Raw genomic sequence first — 19,037 nt, forward strand, 5'->3', positions numbered from 1 at the left:
AAATTAATCATTGCTCATTAATCATTTCAGTGAACCCGGGGCCACGCGGTCTATGTATCCAAACAATTTTAGCCATACCACTTCTCGATCTTTTGTTTACTATAGAACCCTGTTTAATTTTTTAAACTTATTAATTTCAAATGTTTTTGACAGCTTACACCATTTGGTAGGGTTCTTTAGGTAATATATATTAATAAGATTGGAACGAAACAAATAAAAAAATAGGTAGTTTATAACCTATTTAAAATTACATTCATGGGAAAAGTGATTTGATGCTCTGATAACAATTTGGCTTCAAATTACTTGGGTTTAATCTCAAGTACACAACACAAATATTATATCTATTATGTTTTATACAAGTTGCGATTTTGTGCAAGTTGCAACTTGTCTAAGCAAATTGTACAAGTTGCAACGTAAATATGAGCGTAATAATTTTAAAATAAGGATTTACAGTACTTGGGATGACGATAATGCAATAAATGAATCTTCCATAAATGATTGATAATGGTGTCATTTTAGATTATTTTAATAATAAAAAATGCTATAATATAAGTATTATGTGGCACATTATAAAGTTCAAATGTCAACAGTTATATTACTCATAAATACATAATAACCATGTAGTTTTAATGGATCAAAATGAAATGATAGTATCAATTAATAGTTGGTAATTAGAATGATCAATGTTGTAGTTAAATAATAGATTTTATGACGAAGAAATTGTAATTTGTAAACAACATTTTTAGCTAGCACTGCGTTATCTCGCTAACACAAAGATACCCTATGTATTTTGTTGTCAGCTGTGGATTCCCTCTTCTCCCTTGATACGTCATGGTTATTTCATAATTTATTATTTTTCATAAATACACGAAGTAAATAATTTATTCTATCTTATGGTCCGTTTCCAAAAAAACAGGAATACAATTTCTTGTTGATCCCTCGTCGTTTATCTATATATATATATAAAAGAGAGATTGTGTGTGTGTTTATAGATCTCCTTTATACGTTCCCACACCATTGACCCTAGGGGGCTGGTATTTTGCATTGGTCCCTATTTTGAGATTGGACGTGCTGAGACGGGGGTTTCGATTTTTTTAAGGGGGGGGGGTCATATAAAGGGGGCGCATGCCATGCCCAAAAACACACAAACAGTTTTTTGCAGCTCATGGAGACTAGATAGGGATTTGAGTTATTACTTATTTATCAAAAAGAGATTGCGTTTCAACTAACAACTGTAGAATAACTACGTTTTCTAAATTGATTCAAAATCAAAAAAGTTATGGGCAAAAAAAAGAAATCGGTAAAAATTGCAATTTCGTTTATTTGAGGTGCAAAAAAATGAACTTCCCATGGAATATGGGATTAGTAAAAAGAATAAAATTTGTAGAATTTTGTCTGGAGATTGGTTTGCATATAAATTTGCCAAATAAAAAATGATGTTTAACTGAAGTATCTGTCATTTTCTGGAGTATTTTTCAATTTTTTTCATTATTTCTCTCTTTCCCCCCTATTTTTTCATCAAATGTCAATTTTCAATATTTTTAAAAGAAATGCCACAAAACAAAACATTTTGGACTCTATCTGTTCATTGAAATATTTACAATTTTCTGAATATTTTGTTAACTAATTTTTGCAATATTTGTAAAAATGAACCAGTTATCGAAGTTTATGTTTTCGACAACATTATTCTTCATAACTTTTTGTTTTTGCCAGTACAAAAAAAATATTGATAGGTTTGTGTTTCTTTTACAATTCCAATAAATGCTTTTAACTATTTTTTTTTGCAAAATTAGTGCAAAAAAAGTTTTTTTCACTTTACTTTACAAATTTCGATTTGGGAATTTTTTGAAGTAAATAGAAATGGATCTCTCATCTAGACAATTTTTAGATGCATATATGTTTATATGTTATTTGAAGTTTATAACACATTTTTTTTTTTATATTTATAATAATAATACTAAGGTTACAAGAGGCAATAATAAGAGGGTTTTTTCGGGGAAGAAGTTGCTATGATGAGACGTTGTAAATTACCTTACTTAAACGGATTTATATAGTCTGAAAATCCAAGAGAAATTATCATTAATTATTAGAGTTATCAGGTTCTTTTTTGACAATAACGAAACATTTATATTTTAATTAATAGTATATAAAAGTATTTTCTGAATATTTTTTTAATTAATTGTACCATTTCCCTCTCCCTCCTTAGCCCGAGCAACCCCAGGTAATCTTTAGCTAGTGTAATGTATACATTTTAGCCATTTTATTATTTCTATGTAGAAATATTGGCTATTTCTTCATAGAAATAATATAAAAACTACTCTCTTAATCAAATATTACTGAACAATATTATAATACAATATCAATACTATGTAGATTTTAATAATATGTAATTTATTTTAAAAATTGTGAAGAAATAATTTGACAGTGACAGTCTACGAGTATATACAATATAAATAGTAGCTTGTACAACTGACTTATTTGGCTAACTACCAGATGATTTTGGGCCTTTTTTCTGTTTCTTTTCGGATGAAAGGTTGCGTGATACATAAAATATCACGACGTGAGCAAGATATTAAATAACATGGTAGTGGGAGGAGTCGAATCATTACGTCAGAATATAGATACATGACGTCACATTACACAAATATCATATATAATAATATTATTTATTAATAATTAATGGAAGATGTCATGGAGACTTCGACTCAAATATCCTCTCGGACTCCATTTCAGGTCTCTATCAAAAAAGGGTAAAACTCACTATGAAACCCTTGGAATTTCTCAAAATGCTTCAGTTAAAGATATCAAGGATTCATATATCAATTTATCCAAAGTTCATCATCCGGACTCTGTCAACGGATCTGCAGAGGATTTTCGAATCATCTCCGAGGCTTATGATATTCTATCCAATGCTAATTCAAAAAGAGTATGATGCTTCTCTTCCAATAACTGTGAGGGGTAAAGATGGGTACGACTATCGGAAACATGTTCGAGATACTCCTCCTGTGAGTAGAACTAGATCCATTCGAGTGGATATGAGTAAAAAGCGAATGGAAAATGCGTGGAGTCTCTATAAGGATCGCTGGGAGCGGGAGGAGGCCCGTTGGAGAGAATTGGACCAGCTAAAAAAAAGTACATTATTATTAGAAACAAAACCATTTCTGTAGAGCAGTGATTCTTAATTGATCACTTGTAATTCCATGCATAACTAATAAGTATTTTTTAATCCAAGGTTTGTGGAATGTTCAGTCTGATAATATAATTAATTGCTTCATAAGTATATAACTTATGCATAGGTGGGCATGACTGTATCAGGGCAAATACATTTAAATGTACTTAAGCATAGTACTTTATTAACATTTAAAGTACAAATATTAGGCTTATTTTTAGAGGTATTTAACTACAAAGTGCAAGTACTATGAATATTATATTGAATTATTATTTTGTCTCAATCCCGTTTTATGATTTAGTCTGTTTTGATAGGAAGTCAGCCTATGAATTCTTTGTAAAGAAGACAATTTATCGTCCGAGAGGACAGATCTAATGATCGTAAGCTGAAAATTACATCTTGTTATATTGTCAGATTGAAACAACTTTTCATTTTTCAATATATAGGTAGCAATTATAGATTTCCCTAACCAACGTAATTATATAATAGGTTTTAGAGGCAAAGATTCATTATATCAATATTTATCTCTTACAACTACATAATATTAGAATTGATGAAAATATTTATTGTTTTTAAAATATTTTTAAATGAAATACGCCCAATATTTTTCATAATATCCGCTCCAAAGTACTTAAGCGTTCCTTTTTAAACCAAGTATCAGCATTTGTGTTTGATGAATATTTAAGTATATCTATTAAATTATGGCACAACCTACTTTTGTTTTAAACTATTTTGCCTCAGGACATTTTGCCTTAAACTAGTGATGTTCCACGAGCAAGACTCGTTAATTGGTACTCAAGTTTTATGAGGTAAATCAAAAAAGACTAAAAAAACTCTGCTCGTGGGCATAAAAAGCAGAGTATTACTCGGAACTCGTCAAAACTTGGGATTTTTTTTTTCGAGCCAATCATAACATTAAATCTTCCTAGATTTAATTTATTTTCCAAATTTAGAATTTATGTTTTGCCGCAGGTAGAAATGTGTTGACTTTTCTGCAATGTTTACTCATAATCCCAGTTCTTTTTTAAAAAATAATCTTTGTTTGATTTTTTAAGACTAGCGGGAGTACACGACATTGTTTGGAATTACTTGGTCGTCTATAAACTTTTTTTTTATATTATTAATATGCATTAATATTAATAAGTATCAACATAATACAACATATTTGCTACAAGTTATAACCAGACTATAGTAAAATATTGATATATTGACTATATAAACTGTTGAATTACACTTATGACTACGATTCAAATAAGTTAAACTAATTTTTAGATTAATCTGTGGAACATAAACTACGAAAACAATTGTTTGTGGTCATCATTACCTTATATTAAATGTATTATAGTCCTTCTGGTATACTAGTATTAGTGTTAATATAAGATCAAATGTATAGCTAAGCTTTTAATAAAATATGACATTTATACAGTAGACTTAGTTAATGTCTACTATTTACATACATAATATATTCTATCATAAATACAGATCCTCTAGAGAACTACACAAATTTTTAAATGACATGTTTCAATATTTCATTAAAAAATAGGATTTTTTGACTGACGAGTTTTTAGGGAGCAAAAAGTGTTCGGGTGATTATCGAGTATTCAAGCGAGTAATGAGTATTCGAGAAAGTAACGAGCGATGCTCGTAATTCCTCGAGTAGTTTTTTTAGAAAATCGAAACTACTCATATAGTAAAATTCAGCTCATGGCACATCACTACTTTAAACCATTTCACCTTAATATATTAATTAATGATGTTTATATGTCTTTATTGTATTTTGATGATCTCTTTGAATTTTTTAATCAAAGAATGCAATGTTTATTACTATAAAAACATAAAATGGTTGTTTTCTGTTGGAAAAATGAAGGAATTATGCCTCAAAATTTCAATGCATACATACAATCAAAATCTCACAAGGCAATGAATTCAAATCAAATCAGAGACAAAATAGGTAATAAAATGAGTATAATAAAAAAAAAACCAATTCAACGACTCCAATAGAAGAAGTGCTAATCACTTCTCCGTTATTAATTTATTATAATTATACATGATGGAATATTCATATCGGAAAATACTCATGGATTGACAAACAAGCATAGTATGAGGCAAGTACATAATTCTATCATTATTTCAATAGAAAACAAACCTTTAATGCATTTTATAATAATAAATATTCCATATTTTGATTTATACATTCAAAGGAAACATCAATGTCAACTAAAAAAAAAACAATAAAGACGTATAAACCTCATAAAGTTATACATATTAAAGCAAAATATAATAAGGCAAAAATACTGGACTCTAAATTATAGGACTTGAGTACAATCTAAATGGTCTACGGGGAATATATCCAACAATTGACTTATTCAAAATGACCTCCTTTTACCTTCACAATGGCGTTAAGTATGTATATAAATTATTTGCGTGAATCATGCAGCATTGTTAATGAGCCAACCACCAATTTGACCTCCATGTCCTCTCCCTAAGATTAACATCCTCAAGTATAGATAGTATGAAGTTATCTTCTACATCATTCAAATTTGGGATTTGTTATAGAAACTCCCTTGTTATATACACAAAAAATGGACGCGTTTCTCTTGGCTTACATGGGACATGGGAAGATTATTATTTATAAATGAATTGGTATATTTTTGTTTCAAAGAGTGGAACAAAACTATTTATATTAAAAACCAATTTAATAGAACTTTCCATGTACCCTCTAGAATAATGCAATAATGTACATGTATTTATTAAGAACTACTGTTTTAAAATATTTATTAAGTTTGTAGATATTTTATTGTTTTTACTCTGTTTAATTAAAGCTTTCTTGATCTTAGGAATTTCGTAAGGACATAGATGAAATCAGAGCAAATATGAAAGACATGTCACAAGAAGAAAAAGAAATATTTTTAGAAGGAATGCGACAGTTTCGTCGACCCGAGCATTTTAAAAAATTTCGTAATAATAATAGAACCAAGCAAAATACTACTACGGGGACATCAAATCCCAATTTTTCATCTTCTTTTTCAAACAACTGCAATCATAATGACACTCCCCATAACTCCTTTTATTCCCAATTTCGAGAGGAAATGCTAAAAAAATCCAAGGAATTACGAAGTAAAGCGGAAGAAGTTAAAAAAATTTATGAAAATAGTGAATTCCTAGGAGAAAATTATGACCCGGGTAAGAAAAAGTCTGTCAAATATGACATTGATCAACAGGGTGAAGAGTTTCGTATATCTCAAAGAACAATCGTGATTATATTCGGTCTCTTTTTTACTTTTTTTATCATTGACATGAATTACAAAAACGATGTTAGAAAAACAAATCGATTCTTTATCATGGAAGAAGAGAAGAAGAGAAAAGAAGTAAACATAGAGTGATTCCTCTCATACTTTCTCTACATAGAAATTCATTCGTTCTATACTCATCTTACAATTCTGTCATAAACCAATTGTTATTAAAGTCATGCTTCATATATTGTCTTGTTGGTCAGGGAGGAAACTATTTTTATTTATCTAATGAATTATAGTGTTATATTATAATGTATACTCAGTAGTTTATTTATATAAGATTTCGGCTGTCTGGAAGTAGATCTGCCGAAAAATAATTTAACATTTGTGCATGCATGGGAGTTATAAGCAGAAAATAAGGGCTACCGATGTAAATTTGTAAAAATAAAGCGGAATCCAATGACTATGTGATAATACAACTATGTTACATGTCAAAACAAACTTAGTTTGTATGAATTTGGGCTACCTGTCCGTTCGGACAACATATACACTCTAACAACCTGTACGATAGCATAATTAGCCTGTCTCGTACGGTCGGACAAGTGTTCATGTGAAGTCCCGTCGGACTTCGTATCTTTGGTCCATTTTACATTCCAGTATTTATATAAAAGGAGATTGTCACACACTCCAATAACGTTGGTTAGATTATGCTCCTTAGAGTACGAGTTAGTCTTGTGAAATATTTTTTTCAACATCTTTCACAACTTATATTTGAAATTGGTAACATAGGTCAGATCTCAGTGCTATATATGAATTCTATATAGACAATATAAAGTAGATTCTACTTTAAGTATTTTTCTTCAATTTATGAAACTTCTTATATCCAAATCTTATCAAGTTCAGATCTAGAACGGAACAGTCTCGACGATTGAAAGAATATACGACTTTTATTTTGTATTAAAAAATAATACCAATCAAGAAAATTATAATTTTATACATCTTAATTATTGGCAAATGTATGTTGTGATCATGAGAAATATCGTGGATTGAACGTAATTTCTGTAATTTGAGGATAACAGAAATGTAATTTATTTGTTAAGCGCAAATATAGAGGAATTGGGGGGGGGGATATATAAAAATTGCCGACAACTCAACATCAGTGATGTCCAAAAGAATTGTTTTGATATTCATATCGGCCTCATTACCAGTTAAAGACACAACTGCTTCGTTTACCCATAACTTTTAATACCTTAACTGTATCCACGTAATACATACTTATGAAATTATGAGATATCTGAATTATGAATCAAGGAAATAAATTAAGAAATATGGAAAACAAGATACTGTGTGGACAACGCGCTCGGAAGAAATGATTCTCTTGAGCTCAATGTGCGTAGGTTGGATACTCTGTCGTTCCTAGAGAAGGACAAAATATGTTAAGTTAATGTATATGGACTTCAAAGAGAATTCCTAGGTCAGATGGAGTATTTGTAATATTATAATGTTTACTTATACATAATTTAGTCCAACTCCATGGGACCAATTAAATGAATATTAAAAAAAATCGTATAGGTTGTAAGCTTTTTCCACTTAATTATATACATGATATCAGATGACTCATCAGTCATCACGCAATCAATCTTGAATAAAATTTAAGAAAAGAAGAAATTCCCTTTTGCTTCTTTAATTCAAAAAGTATATATACCCCAGTATTTCATTAACTTATTTCGGTCATTTATGGGCTTCATATTTCATTTTGTGGAACTAGTTGAGATACTTCTAAATATTAGCTGTAGTCTGGGGCCTTTATTTGATATATGATACCTTCTTTTTTCTAATATGGCTTTTCAAATATAAATTATTTTATCTTTTTTCTATAAATAATCTTGAGCTTTGTCGATCTTCAAGTGGCATTTGGGGATTTCAATGGATATATCAATATATTTTATTAATAGAAATGTAAGATAATTAGATTCAAATTACAAATGTAGCCCTGGTACAGTTTCGAGAAACATCATCCCAGTTTGCTGATGTGTTGACGGTGCATGCATTTACAATCTGGCTTTATTATGATTAAGTTAGTTCATAGCTTTACTTTGTAATACATTTTCATAGAGTACTTCCCGATAGTTTAACACAAAAAATTAAATAAATTATAATTCTATCGTTCTATATATATTTTTATTAACCAAGGAAATACACTCATGGACAGTTAATCTATAAACATAATTATATAGGTAAATTACGAAATGCCGATTTACAGCGAGAGAAAATCTTGCAGAAGGCGTACACGGAAGTCTATAAATGTTTTGGGGATCCCGTAGAAATGCTGGATGTTTATTACTTAAATTGGGGCAATCAATTTCACGTCACTTATATTTAATGTAGATAAATTTTTAATCTTTCTCTCTGCTTAACTTTTTTTTCAGTTTGTTGCTTTGTTTAATCGCACCATTCGTTGGAAAATAAGCCATTTCAAAATAGCCTTCAAAACCCCGGATAAAAGTGTAATAGATTAATTAAAATTATAATGGACTTATAAACATTTATTTATCTAGTATCTTGTAAATTTTTCAAAAATTATGTTCATACGACGTACATCAATTTAAATCCGACATTGGCACCTTCAATCTTTATCAATGGGCAATATGAAAGTAAATACTTCGTCTTAATTTTTCAATCATTAATTGTCTGGAGAGCGTGGGAAGATATTCATATACTCGAATTTTGTATTATACAATTCAATTACTGGTATTTAAAAATATCATCTTTTGCACAACACTCAGGGGTGTCCGCAGGTGGAGGGTTTGTAGCACCCCCTCAAAATGAAGAAATTTATAAAAATCACTTCTATGGAAAAAAAATTAGCTCCCCCTCCAAAAAAATCAATTACCAAGACTCTCCGCCCCTCCAAAAAAACAAAAAAATCCTGCGGACGCCCCTGATCCTGTATTCTTCTATTCATGAAAATTTCATTTAATTCTCTTGATGTTTAAGAAAATTGTGTTGTTTTATTGAAATATCATATTTTATTAGATCACCAATTTTGGTGTAGGTTATAACATGAACACCAAGAAAATAAGGCATGGAATTTGGATGATAAATTGGTCATAACTTCCTTAATATTGAAGCTAGGGACATGATTTTTGTATCAGAAATGCCTTTTTTACCATTATCTGTTATATAAAACAAGTTTAAAAGGAAAAATTAGAATTAGAGTTTTGTTGTAACATACTTAAATTATATGAGTTAGACTTTATTGAGAAATATTTAACATAGAAATACAGCGTTGATAAATAAATTATACATCACTTCAAACAAAAAATACATATTTAATTTTCAAATGTCAAAACATTAAACATATAAAACAGTTATATTTTTTTCCCTTAGAGTCAGTAAAGGAAAAATTGAGAATTCAATACTGTTCTTATTTTGATTTAAAAATAGTACGAGAAGGCAGAATCATTCATGCATGCTTATAAAAGAGAGCTTTTTTGTTGCTTAAACGTCCCTTAAATTCAGAACCATTTCCAAGAACATCAAGTCCTCTTCATCAACAGTGACGGCCTGAGCACTTGAGTTTTTTGGGATTATTCTGATACAGTATTGGAGGAGGAGGAAGAAAAGCTATGGATTCCTGTAGTTGAAGAGACTCTGAGAGTCCGGATTGAAACGTTGTACTCTCACTGAAAGGTTAAAATAATGTATAAACACATATTATCAGAGAAGGAGTAATTATAATGAGGCTTACCTGGAGTATGCGTTATTTCGATTGAAATCCAAGTTCAAAGGACTCTCAATACAATACGTTGAGGGTTCTTCGACAATGACTGTATGTCGATAATCTTGGTCATAATAGTTCAATATCCCGGATTGGCATGCTTCGGGCTGTCTTGGTAGATCCATGAGCGCACTAAACTCTTCAACCCAGACAGAGTTGTTATAATCAGTCAGTGCGTTTGCTTGATGCTCAGTTGATGTAGCCACAGCATGAGGAACCTCATTTTCAGGGTGATTAAATCCATGAAGATCCCCTAAGGAATTACTCCAATCCAGACTCTGTATTTGTTCAAAACTAGGCAATTTAGTATCAACATCAGACTCCTCCTCCACGGCCTCTTCTAATTCGTCATGAATGTGTCGTTTGGCCTGATGAATCTTTTTGGCATACTTGGATTTAAAGTTTTTATCACAGTGAGTACATTCGAAGGGTTTCTCCTTGGAATGACATTTGTAGTGGTTTTTGAGGTGATGAGAAATCATAAAACTTTTGCCACATCCATTTTCAGAGCACTCAAAAGGTCTTTCATTCGTGTGAATACGAGAATGCTTCTTTAAGTCTGAGCGGGTTGTAAATAGCTTCGAACAAATTTCACAATTAAAAGTAGTACCATTGTGAAGTCGATTGTGAGCATTGAGTCTATAGAGGGTCGTGAAAGCATAGGAACAAATAGAACAAACAAAAGGTTTCTCTTTTGTATGAATGCGACAATGTACTTTAAGGCTGTATGATGATAGAAAGGCTTTGGAACATGAGTTACAGCGATACTGATAGTCACCAGTATGAACGCGTTGATGTGTTTTAAGATTTCCTAGAGTTGTATAGCTTCGTTGACACCCTTCGTGCTTACAAACAAACTATAAGAGGAGAAAACATACTCTTCAATTATCATGCCCTTGATACTACTACATCCCTTAATGGTACCCCCCACCCCAAGCCACGTAAACTTAAATTTAATGCGCCAACCCATATGCCGATGACTGGGATATACATTTATCTATTAATTAACATACGATGCAATAAGAGTTTACAGCACCTAAACAAGACCCAAAAGTAATATTTAATCCATTAAAACAGTGATTTCCAACCTTTTCATCATTCGGAAGTGTGGACCCCTTAGTTTTGGTCTAATATTTGGTTGCAGATTTTTATTATAAACTTTTTGAAGTCGTTTTTTTTTTTTGAAAATACATTTATTAAGGATCTTTTTTACAAATGACATTTCTTTATAACTACATTAAAATAACAGCACGAAATTTAAAAAAAAAACGTCATACGAATCCTCATTCTTTTTTAAAGAAATCCATAGAATACAATATGGATGAATAAGATTTTATTAAATTCCATATTTCCCTCCTTATATTCCCCACTCTGCCCATAAATGTCGTATATCCACACAGTGTGCTTACAAGGGACTGCACTTCCTCTAAATACATTTGTAGGCATAGAATAATTATCACCTTTTTATTATTGCTGACATTTCCGTTATGAATCTGGGATTGATTTATATCCTCCAAAGGAATCTCAGTCTCATTTGACATCTTCTTCCTCTCCTCAATCAGAATTTTAGCATATTTTCAAATCACATTTTCAACAAGCTTCACTCTCCTCTCTCCGTGTTTTCTTTTTGGCATCACAACGAATGAAAATTTGTTCTAGATTTCCTTCAGGAAAACACTTTTCAACTTAAAAACTAACTCAATGTTAAGAGTATTGTGTTTTTTTTATAAATTATATATATACACATATGTAGATAGTCAACACTGTTTCTTCCTCAAAGAAAGTAAGTTTTTTTACAACAGAACTTTCTTCGATTATTTTTCATAATACCTACACGCTCACGAACATCGTATTATTATGTACACTAAATACGTTTGTATATAACTTAAAGTTATAATAAACACATTTATAAATATGAAGCAAAAGGAGCAATTAAAATGGAAAAATCTGCCAAAAATCTGCTTTAAAATATTAAAGTTAAATAGGAAGAATAGACACACCTAAGGTGAACCTCTTGACATATGACATACTATGAGCCCAGTCCTTAATGATGTGATCATTCTTGGATCTTTGTGTTTGTATATAAACTAAAACGTATTTCAAAATTACTCAGCAAAAATTCCCAAAGGGGCTTCAAAAGCAAGTGAAAGTTATTTGCTCATTTTTCTTCCGAGTTACTTTTTGTTTAAACTACATATGTGGGCTGTCAATACAAAAGCAAGTCTGAATGATTTATCTCAAAATCGAACTTGCGGATTACATATTTTGTTTTCTTCGACGAGTTAGACGTCGGCAGATTTTATGGTTGAAAGGGGCCATATAAGGGGGCAATATCAGGGGTGTCCACAGGGGCGGGGGTTGGAGGGCCGGTAGCCCCCCTGCCCAATTAAGAAATATGTACTTTATATGTAGCAGAGCAAAACATGTAATATTTGATTTTTTTTCCAAAACATTTAACATTTATTTTCCGGAGAATTTAATTTTTTCCAAATAGCTGTGGATTTTTGAATTTTTTTTCAAAAAATATTGGAACTTTCATTTTTGAAATTTTTTGTGAATAGCTTAAAAATCGTGTTCCAAAAAATTTAATAAATGAATCTACCGCTATTTATATGTAAATATATTCATGTGGTAGATTTAAAAAAAAAAAAAAAAAATCAAAAAAATTTATATTATAAATTTTTTTCAAAAAAAAAAAATATTTTCTGTGAAGAGCTATGGATTTTTGATTTTTTTTTCCATAATAATTTATATTTGTAATTTATTTTCGCAAAAATTTGATTTTTTGAGAATAGTTGTGGATTTTTGAAACTTAATATTTGAAATTTGATATCTGAAATTTAATTTTTTTTTTTTTTTTTTTTTTTAAATTTCCTTTTTCAAAAAATTAATTTTTCTGTGAAAAGCTATGGATTTTTGATTTTTTTTTTCCAAAAAAAATAATTTTTTGTCAGTAACGATGGATTTTTCTATTTTTTTGCAAAACATTTTAATATTTTGAATTTTTTTTTTTTAAATTCCAAAATCCAAGGACTCCCCAAAATATTATCCTGCGGATACCCCGGAATATAAGTCTCTTAAATAAAATAAAGGTTAACAACTATAGCTCCAATTCTTGTGTATCGTAACTCATCCCACAAATTTGAATAATACCCCTATAACTAACTCGAATATGTCTGAAATATTTGGCAGTATTTATTGTATATGAAGTAATAAAATATATTGGGATTTTGTCTTTTTCTTGATTTTTGTTCAAGATTGTTTTTAAGTTGATGCAGCACATATGTAAAGTTTTGTAAATTATAAAGTACATAATATGTGTAATTTTATTTCTGACGACACAAAAATTATTTGATTTGTTAATGATCCAACTTGTTTATTTGAAGAATTCAAATTCTTAATTAATTAGGATAGGGTTGGGCCAAGCGGGTGTATTTTTGCATACGGAGACGTGTCACAAGTAGAGTTGGCATGCTTGTAAAGAAAAAAGCGCGAGGAGAACGTGGAAGCGAAGCATATGGTACTACTGTATTAAGACCCTTGTTAATATCATCTGCCTGTTATATGATTATGGAGGAAGGAAATTAATAACTTCAATAAAGAGGAGAACCTTCTTCATTTAAAATAGATTAGTTCAGGGAAAATATTGCACCCTCCTCCTTATCTCCTTTTACCTATTTGTTTTCTTTAACTTTTAGAGACTTTAATTTGTTTAACTTATTTAAAGCATTAATTGCCTCAAAACATATGCCAACGGTGATTATATCGAATGAATGGCTACTCTATACCTATATGCTCGTCATAGTTTTGATTTTCAATAAAAAAGTTAAAAAATGTATATTTTGTGTTGTCGACAATTTGATCCCCGCTCCCTTTATATTTTTAGTCATAGACACTCCAGATTTGTATTCCTTTTCAATGGTAGCTATATGAATAGGTAGAGATGGAGTTTGTGTAATACCACGAGGACAAGGCGGGAGCAAGATATATGGTACTAATGAGTTAAGACCCTTGTTCATATCAGCTGTTTTTTATATGATTTCGGGGGGGGGACGAAAATGAATAACTGGTATAAAGAGGAGAACCTTCTATATTTAAAATATTTTTAGTACATGGAATATATTATATTTATAGTTAAATGAATATACATTCACATTGTTATTAATTTTTAAATAAAATTTTAACCAAAGATAGGCAATAATTCTTTGTTCACCCTACTGTAATGAACCAAAAAGAAGAAAGAGCACACACATAAACTGTTTTTCCTTTTTTAATCAGTAAACTTAGTTTATTCTTTACACAAATCCCTTCTTTATGAATAAAGAATATCTAATATGCAAATAAAGTATTTCTTATGATTTTGATAATTGAGAACATAACATGAATTTGAAGAATATAATTATAATTGATAATTTCTGTCACTTCAGCAAACAACTTTCATAGGGAAATTGGAAGAGATATTAGTCAAATTGAAAATAAAAATCTAGTTACAGATCTGACCCCTTTTAGAATTGTGTACCTGAGCTCTCTTAATCATTTATGTAGCCGCCCTTAGCGAACAATGATAGCTTCCAGGTAGTAGCGGAAGGCCTGGAACCCGCTGCAGATGTAGTCCTCGCTCATGGCGTTCCCGTGCTGGCTGACAGTGGCTTTGAGGGCCTTGATGTTTGGATGGTGCACATTGCAGGTTTTTCGCTCAAAATGCACCCAAAAGGTGTGGTCGGGGGCCTGGCAAAATTTCTGTAGGGGGTTCAAAAGTGTCAAAAAAGAGTTCAAAATAGCTTAAAAGAGTCTTGCTACAGAGGAGATGGGGTTCTTTATTGTGTGTATTAAAAGTGGCTTCTCCACCCTCACTAGGCTCTTTCCGCCAACTTATTAGATAGCACTCTGGACATTCTGGTGAGAAAACTAGAGATCTCTTGCATGGGCCCTCATGGACTTGAAGGGATTGGCTTGGACTATTTTCTTTAACTCCTCTGGGTCCAGTTTGCCCTTTTTGACAGAGCCCTTCTTCCTCTTCAACACTTTAGACTTGCTGACGGCATAGATGGGTGGTCCTGGAGGCGCCCGACTGTTTGGAGACTTCTGTCAGGGGATTTCCAGCCTCAAGAAGTGAACGAATGGAAATTCGTCGATCACATTCAAGTGTTATTTTCTGGACTTGTATATAGGCGAAAGAGCTCAGATTTGTTTTGTTTTGTAGCTAATTGTTTATTTTTTAATATATTAGAACATGAATTAATGTCAATCATTCTACTTTAATTAATTATTGAGTTAGTAAGTGTTTAGATTTCAATGGACCAATCAGTGTCACAATCATTTTCTGTTCCTTTTATTTTTACATAGCAGCAGAATATATTTTATACAAGACTGGGGATCGGACACAGCGGTTAAAAAAATGATGACTGATATATGTTGTCCTTAAGTTGATTGGTTTATATTTTGTAGTCTAGTTACTGGACAGGTTCCATGATCTTGTGTTTTCCTTCATAGCCTTAAAAGTATATTGCTATCTATGTAAATATATGTATGTCTATTATTTGAAATTGTCTCCTTGTAAGGATGCCAAGTTCATAATTCAGGTTAGATCCTGCATTAATATTTTATTTTAGTTCATCTTGTACTTTATGTCTTTTTGAGGAAAAATATATACATATAACTAAATATTCCCTATCATATATTCAAAAATATCCTTCGAAGATTCTCTACTCAAATCCTACTCTTTTAAATCTATTTTAGATTACATCAAATATAATTCATGTCATATATAGATTTTTTTTTTACGTAAAATGATACAATAAATATAATTTGCAAAATATGGAATACAAATGATGCAAAAAATTACATAACATGGATTGTTTTGCTCGATTCAATGAATGATTAATCTTGTTACATCGTGCATAATATTTAAAATGAATAAAGAAAAAATTATGGAGATATTAACACTTTTTAAATACCTAATATTTGTCTAAATTATACTGTAATAATGAATGTGATTAGCCAAATTACAAAGCGAGTTTGTTTTTCAACAGCTTTTGACCTTTTTAAATCGTAGTTTAATTTATACTGGGTGTATCAAAACTTTTCTCCGATCAATTTAAATGATAATATCTCAAGGTTGCGTTGACAGGGTTTAAAACTTCCGGTGAGAGATGATAGTTAAGAGTATAAGCTTTAGATTTTCCATGTTTTGTCTTGTTATTTCACAACTATGGATAAATTGAATCGCGTAAAAGTTCTCTCTTAGTTTCGTGCAGGAGTTACAAAAAGAACATTGTAAAGCAGACCGATTTGGACCCCAAAGTTGTACGTTTCAAAGTATACATTCCGAAGGGCCATCAAAAAGTAGGATGAAGAAGCCCCTTCTTATGGATGCCCTCAAGTCCAAACACCTTCTTCGTTTTCAAAAATAGACTTGGACTATAGAACCAGTGTTTAATCATCGAAATTATCGCTATATTGCATTTGGGGATGTTCCTGAGGGTGTTAACATAATATTCACCACAAAACACCCACCCTCAGTCATGAGTTGGGGATTTTTTTTGCATTAAATGACCTCAAAATTGCCTTGATTTGGTTCCCGAGTGAGTATAGGCTCAGAGCAGCCGACTATATCATTCAATGTATGTAGGTCAAAATTGATCCCATGGGATCCCATGGGTCAAAGCCAGTGAAGTGACCCAGTCCTTCCTCCAAAAGAACTTGGCTGTTTGGATCAAAACAATAAGGACACCATACTCACCAGACGTTAAACTTATGAAGTACAAAGTTTTTGATTAAGCTCAGGGTTCCGAATCAGGAAATAGTCTTGATACATCCGGTACATATCTACTAATACTATTCTATTAATTTGGAATATGAAGTTATTTAGCTATATATAGAGGTGGGTAAAAGCCACTATACTGCCAGTTCAAGTCCAGTCTTTACTCACAAGTACAAGACTTTGAATATTATCATCGAGTTCAGTTCAATTTCTCAGAAAATAAAAGATACTTTAAAGAGTACTTTATATCAGTTGAAAAAAATTGAAACTAGAATGGACACTCGTTGGAGCGCCAAACCTCTGCATAAAATAAAATTGAGTTATGTATCTAATTTTTCCTATGAAAAATTCGAACAACTGATAGGACTGATCCTAAGACTGACCTGGACCAAATAAATAATGACTGACACAATACCCAACTACTCAGAACTTTTTTCAATCAAATTACATTAAAATTATAAAATTTGTTTGCTGTATATTTTTGTTTCTGTTGGGAATAGCCAACTTGACGTACAAAAAAGTGATCCAAAAGTTTGATAGAATTATGAATTAGCTCTGATTTATCTTCTGTGTTAAAGTGTATATTTTATCTACACCAATGATTTTTTTGCTTCTTTTTGTTAGTTTGTTAGTCACCAGGATTATCCAAAAGTTACTGATCGATTTTGATCAAATTTGGTACAAAGATTATATATACTCACAATAAGAGACCTTTAAATTTTTAGAAGTCAAGATCAAAGATTAAACCGTACGAAAATCATATTCGATTATAACCCTGGAACAAATTAGGATACATAATAGGTAATGCACTCTACTGAGAGCCCATTCTAATATTTATATGTGTTCATTATCCAATTTGGTTAAATTAAAAATTTATAGTAAATACATATTCCATTTTATTGAATTGATAATTGTTTAAGGGTTAAAATTTCTATTAAAACAAATTAAACTAGAATAGGGGACTCTATAGAGCACCAACCCTTCCCCAGAAATCAAATTGAGCTATGTATCTCAATTTGTTCCTAAGTTATGCTTGTTTTTCGCCAACACAGTTAAACAGGGGTTATGTTTTGCCCCAGTTTGTTAGTCAAGAGGATTGCGGGAAAAGTTACATATTTATTTTGATCAAACTTGGTACGAAAATTATATATGGTCACAGTAAGAGGTCATTAGATTTTGAGAGGTCCAGGTAACCCAAAACGTAAAATGTGCATGATCGACCATAACTTTGGAAAAAATTCAGATACATAACTCAATTTTATTTTAAGGGGAGGTTTTGCAATCTATTTAGGACCCCTTCTAATTTACGTTTTGTATTACCTCAACCTCTCAAAATTTAATAGCCTCTTACTGTGACCATATATAATCTTCGTACCAAGTTTGACCAAAATCGATCTGTAACTTTTGTAGTAATCCTGGTGACTAACAAACAAACTAACAGTGGCAAAAACATAACCTCTGTTAAACTTCGTTTCAGAGGTAATTACTTTCTAGTTCAAGTCGATTTTCGAGCAGGGATGGGCCAAGTACATTTAGAAGAACTTTAATCAAGTACATGTACTAGACTTATTTTCGGAGGTATTTCAGTAGTAGGGAAAAGTTACGGATCAATTTTTATCAAATTTGGTACGAAGGTTATATAAGGTCACAGTAAGAGGCTATTAAATTTTGAGAGGAGAAGGTCAAAGTAACATAAACAATTAGTTTTTATTATAAATAAATATATATAATTTATAATAAAATGGCCAATATATATATTTTACATATAAATTAAATTATAGTAAAGAGATTTTTACAAATTCTTTCATATTGTCACTGGGAAGCTTCTAAACGTGTATAAAAATTTAAAAAAAGAACACTCATGTAGTAATAAAAAATAAAAATTGTAAAGAATGTGACTAGTGAGAAAGGTTAACGAGTGCCAAGCATTTCATCCTCAATACATTCCGGTATTACTGAACTGTTTAACTGGACTCCGCGCTATTTATTTGTGTAAACATTAAAAAGATAACACGTAATAAATGTATCGATCTTCATGTCCACTTCGTCCTTACAGAAACTATATTTTCTTTCTTCTTCCAGGGAGTGTTT

General features: G+C 30.9%; 2 protein-coding genes across 2 annotated transcripts; one reads left to right on the plus strand and one right to left on the minus strand.

Moving 5' to 3' along the window:
• The first annotated feature begins 2,616 nt into the window (after positions 1-2,616).
• Positions 2,617-6,718, plus strand: LOC121127573 (uncharacterized). The gene is given in 3 exon segments (XM_071892992.1): positions 2,617-2,925; positions 2,927-3,129; positions 6,005-6,718. Coding segments are annotated over 3 exon segments (990 nt in total). The 5' UTR covers positions 2,617-2,686; the 3' UTR covers positions 6,553-6,718.
• Positions 6,719-9,621: 2,903 nt separating this feature from the next.
• Positions 9,622-12,044, minus strand: LOC121128113 (uncharacterized). Its single transcript, XM_040723682.2, has 3 exons — positions 11,644-12,044; positions 10,154-11,040; positions 9,622-10,088 (listed from the first exon to the last, which is right to left on the minus strand). Exons 1-3 carry the CDS (start codon positions 11,722-11,724, stop codon positions 9,956-9,958), a joined length of 1,101 nt encoding a protein of 366 aa, XP_040579616.1. The 5' UTR covers positions 11,725-12,044; the 3' UTR covers positions 9,622-9,955.
• Between the last annotated feature and the right edge of the window lie 6,993 nt (positions 12,045-19,037).

The sequence above is a fragment of the Lepeophtheirus salmonis genome, chromosome 13, assembly GCF_016086655.4.
Source record: "Lepeophtheirus salmonis chromosome 13, UVic_Lsal_1.4, whole genome shotgun sequence".
Taxonomy (NCBI): domain Eukaryota; kingdom Metazoa; phylum Arthropoda; class Copepoda; order Siphonostomatoida; family Caligidae; genus Lepeophtheirus; species Lepeophtheirus salmonis.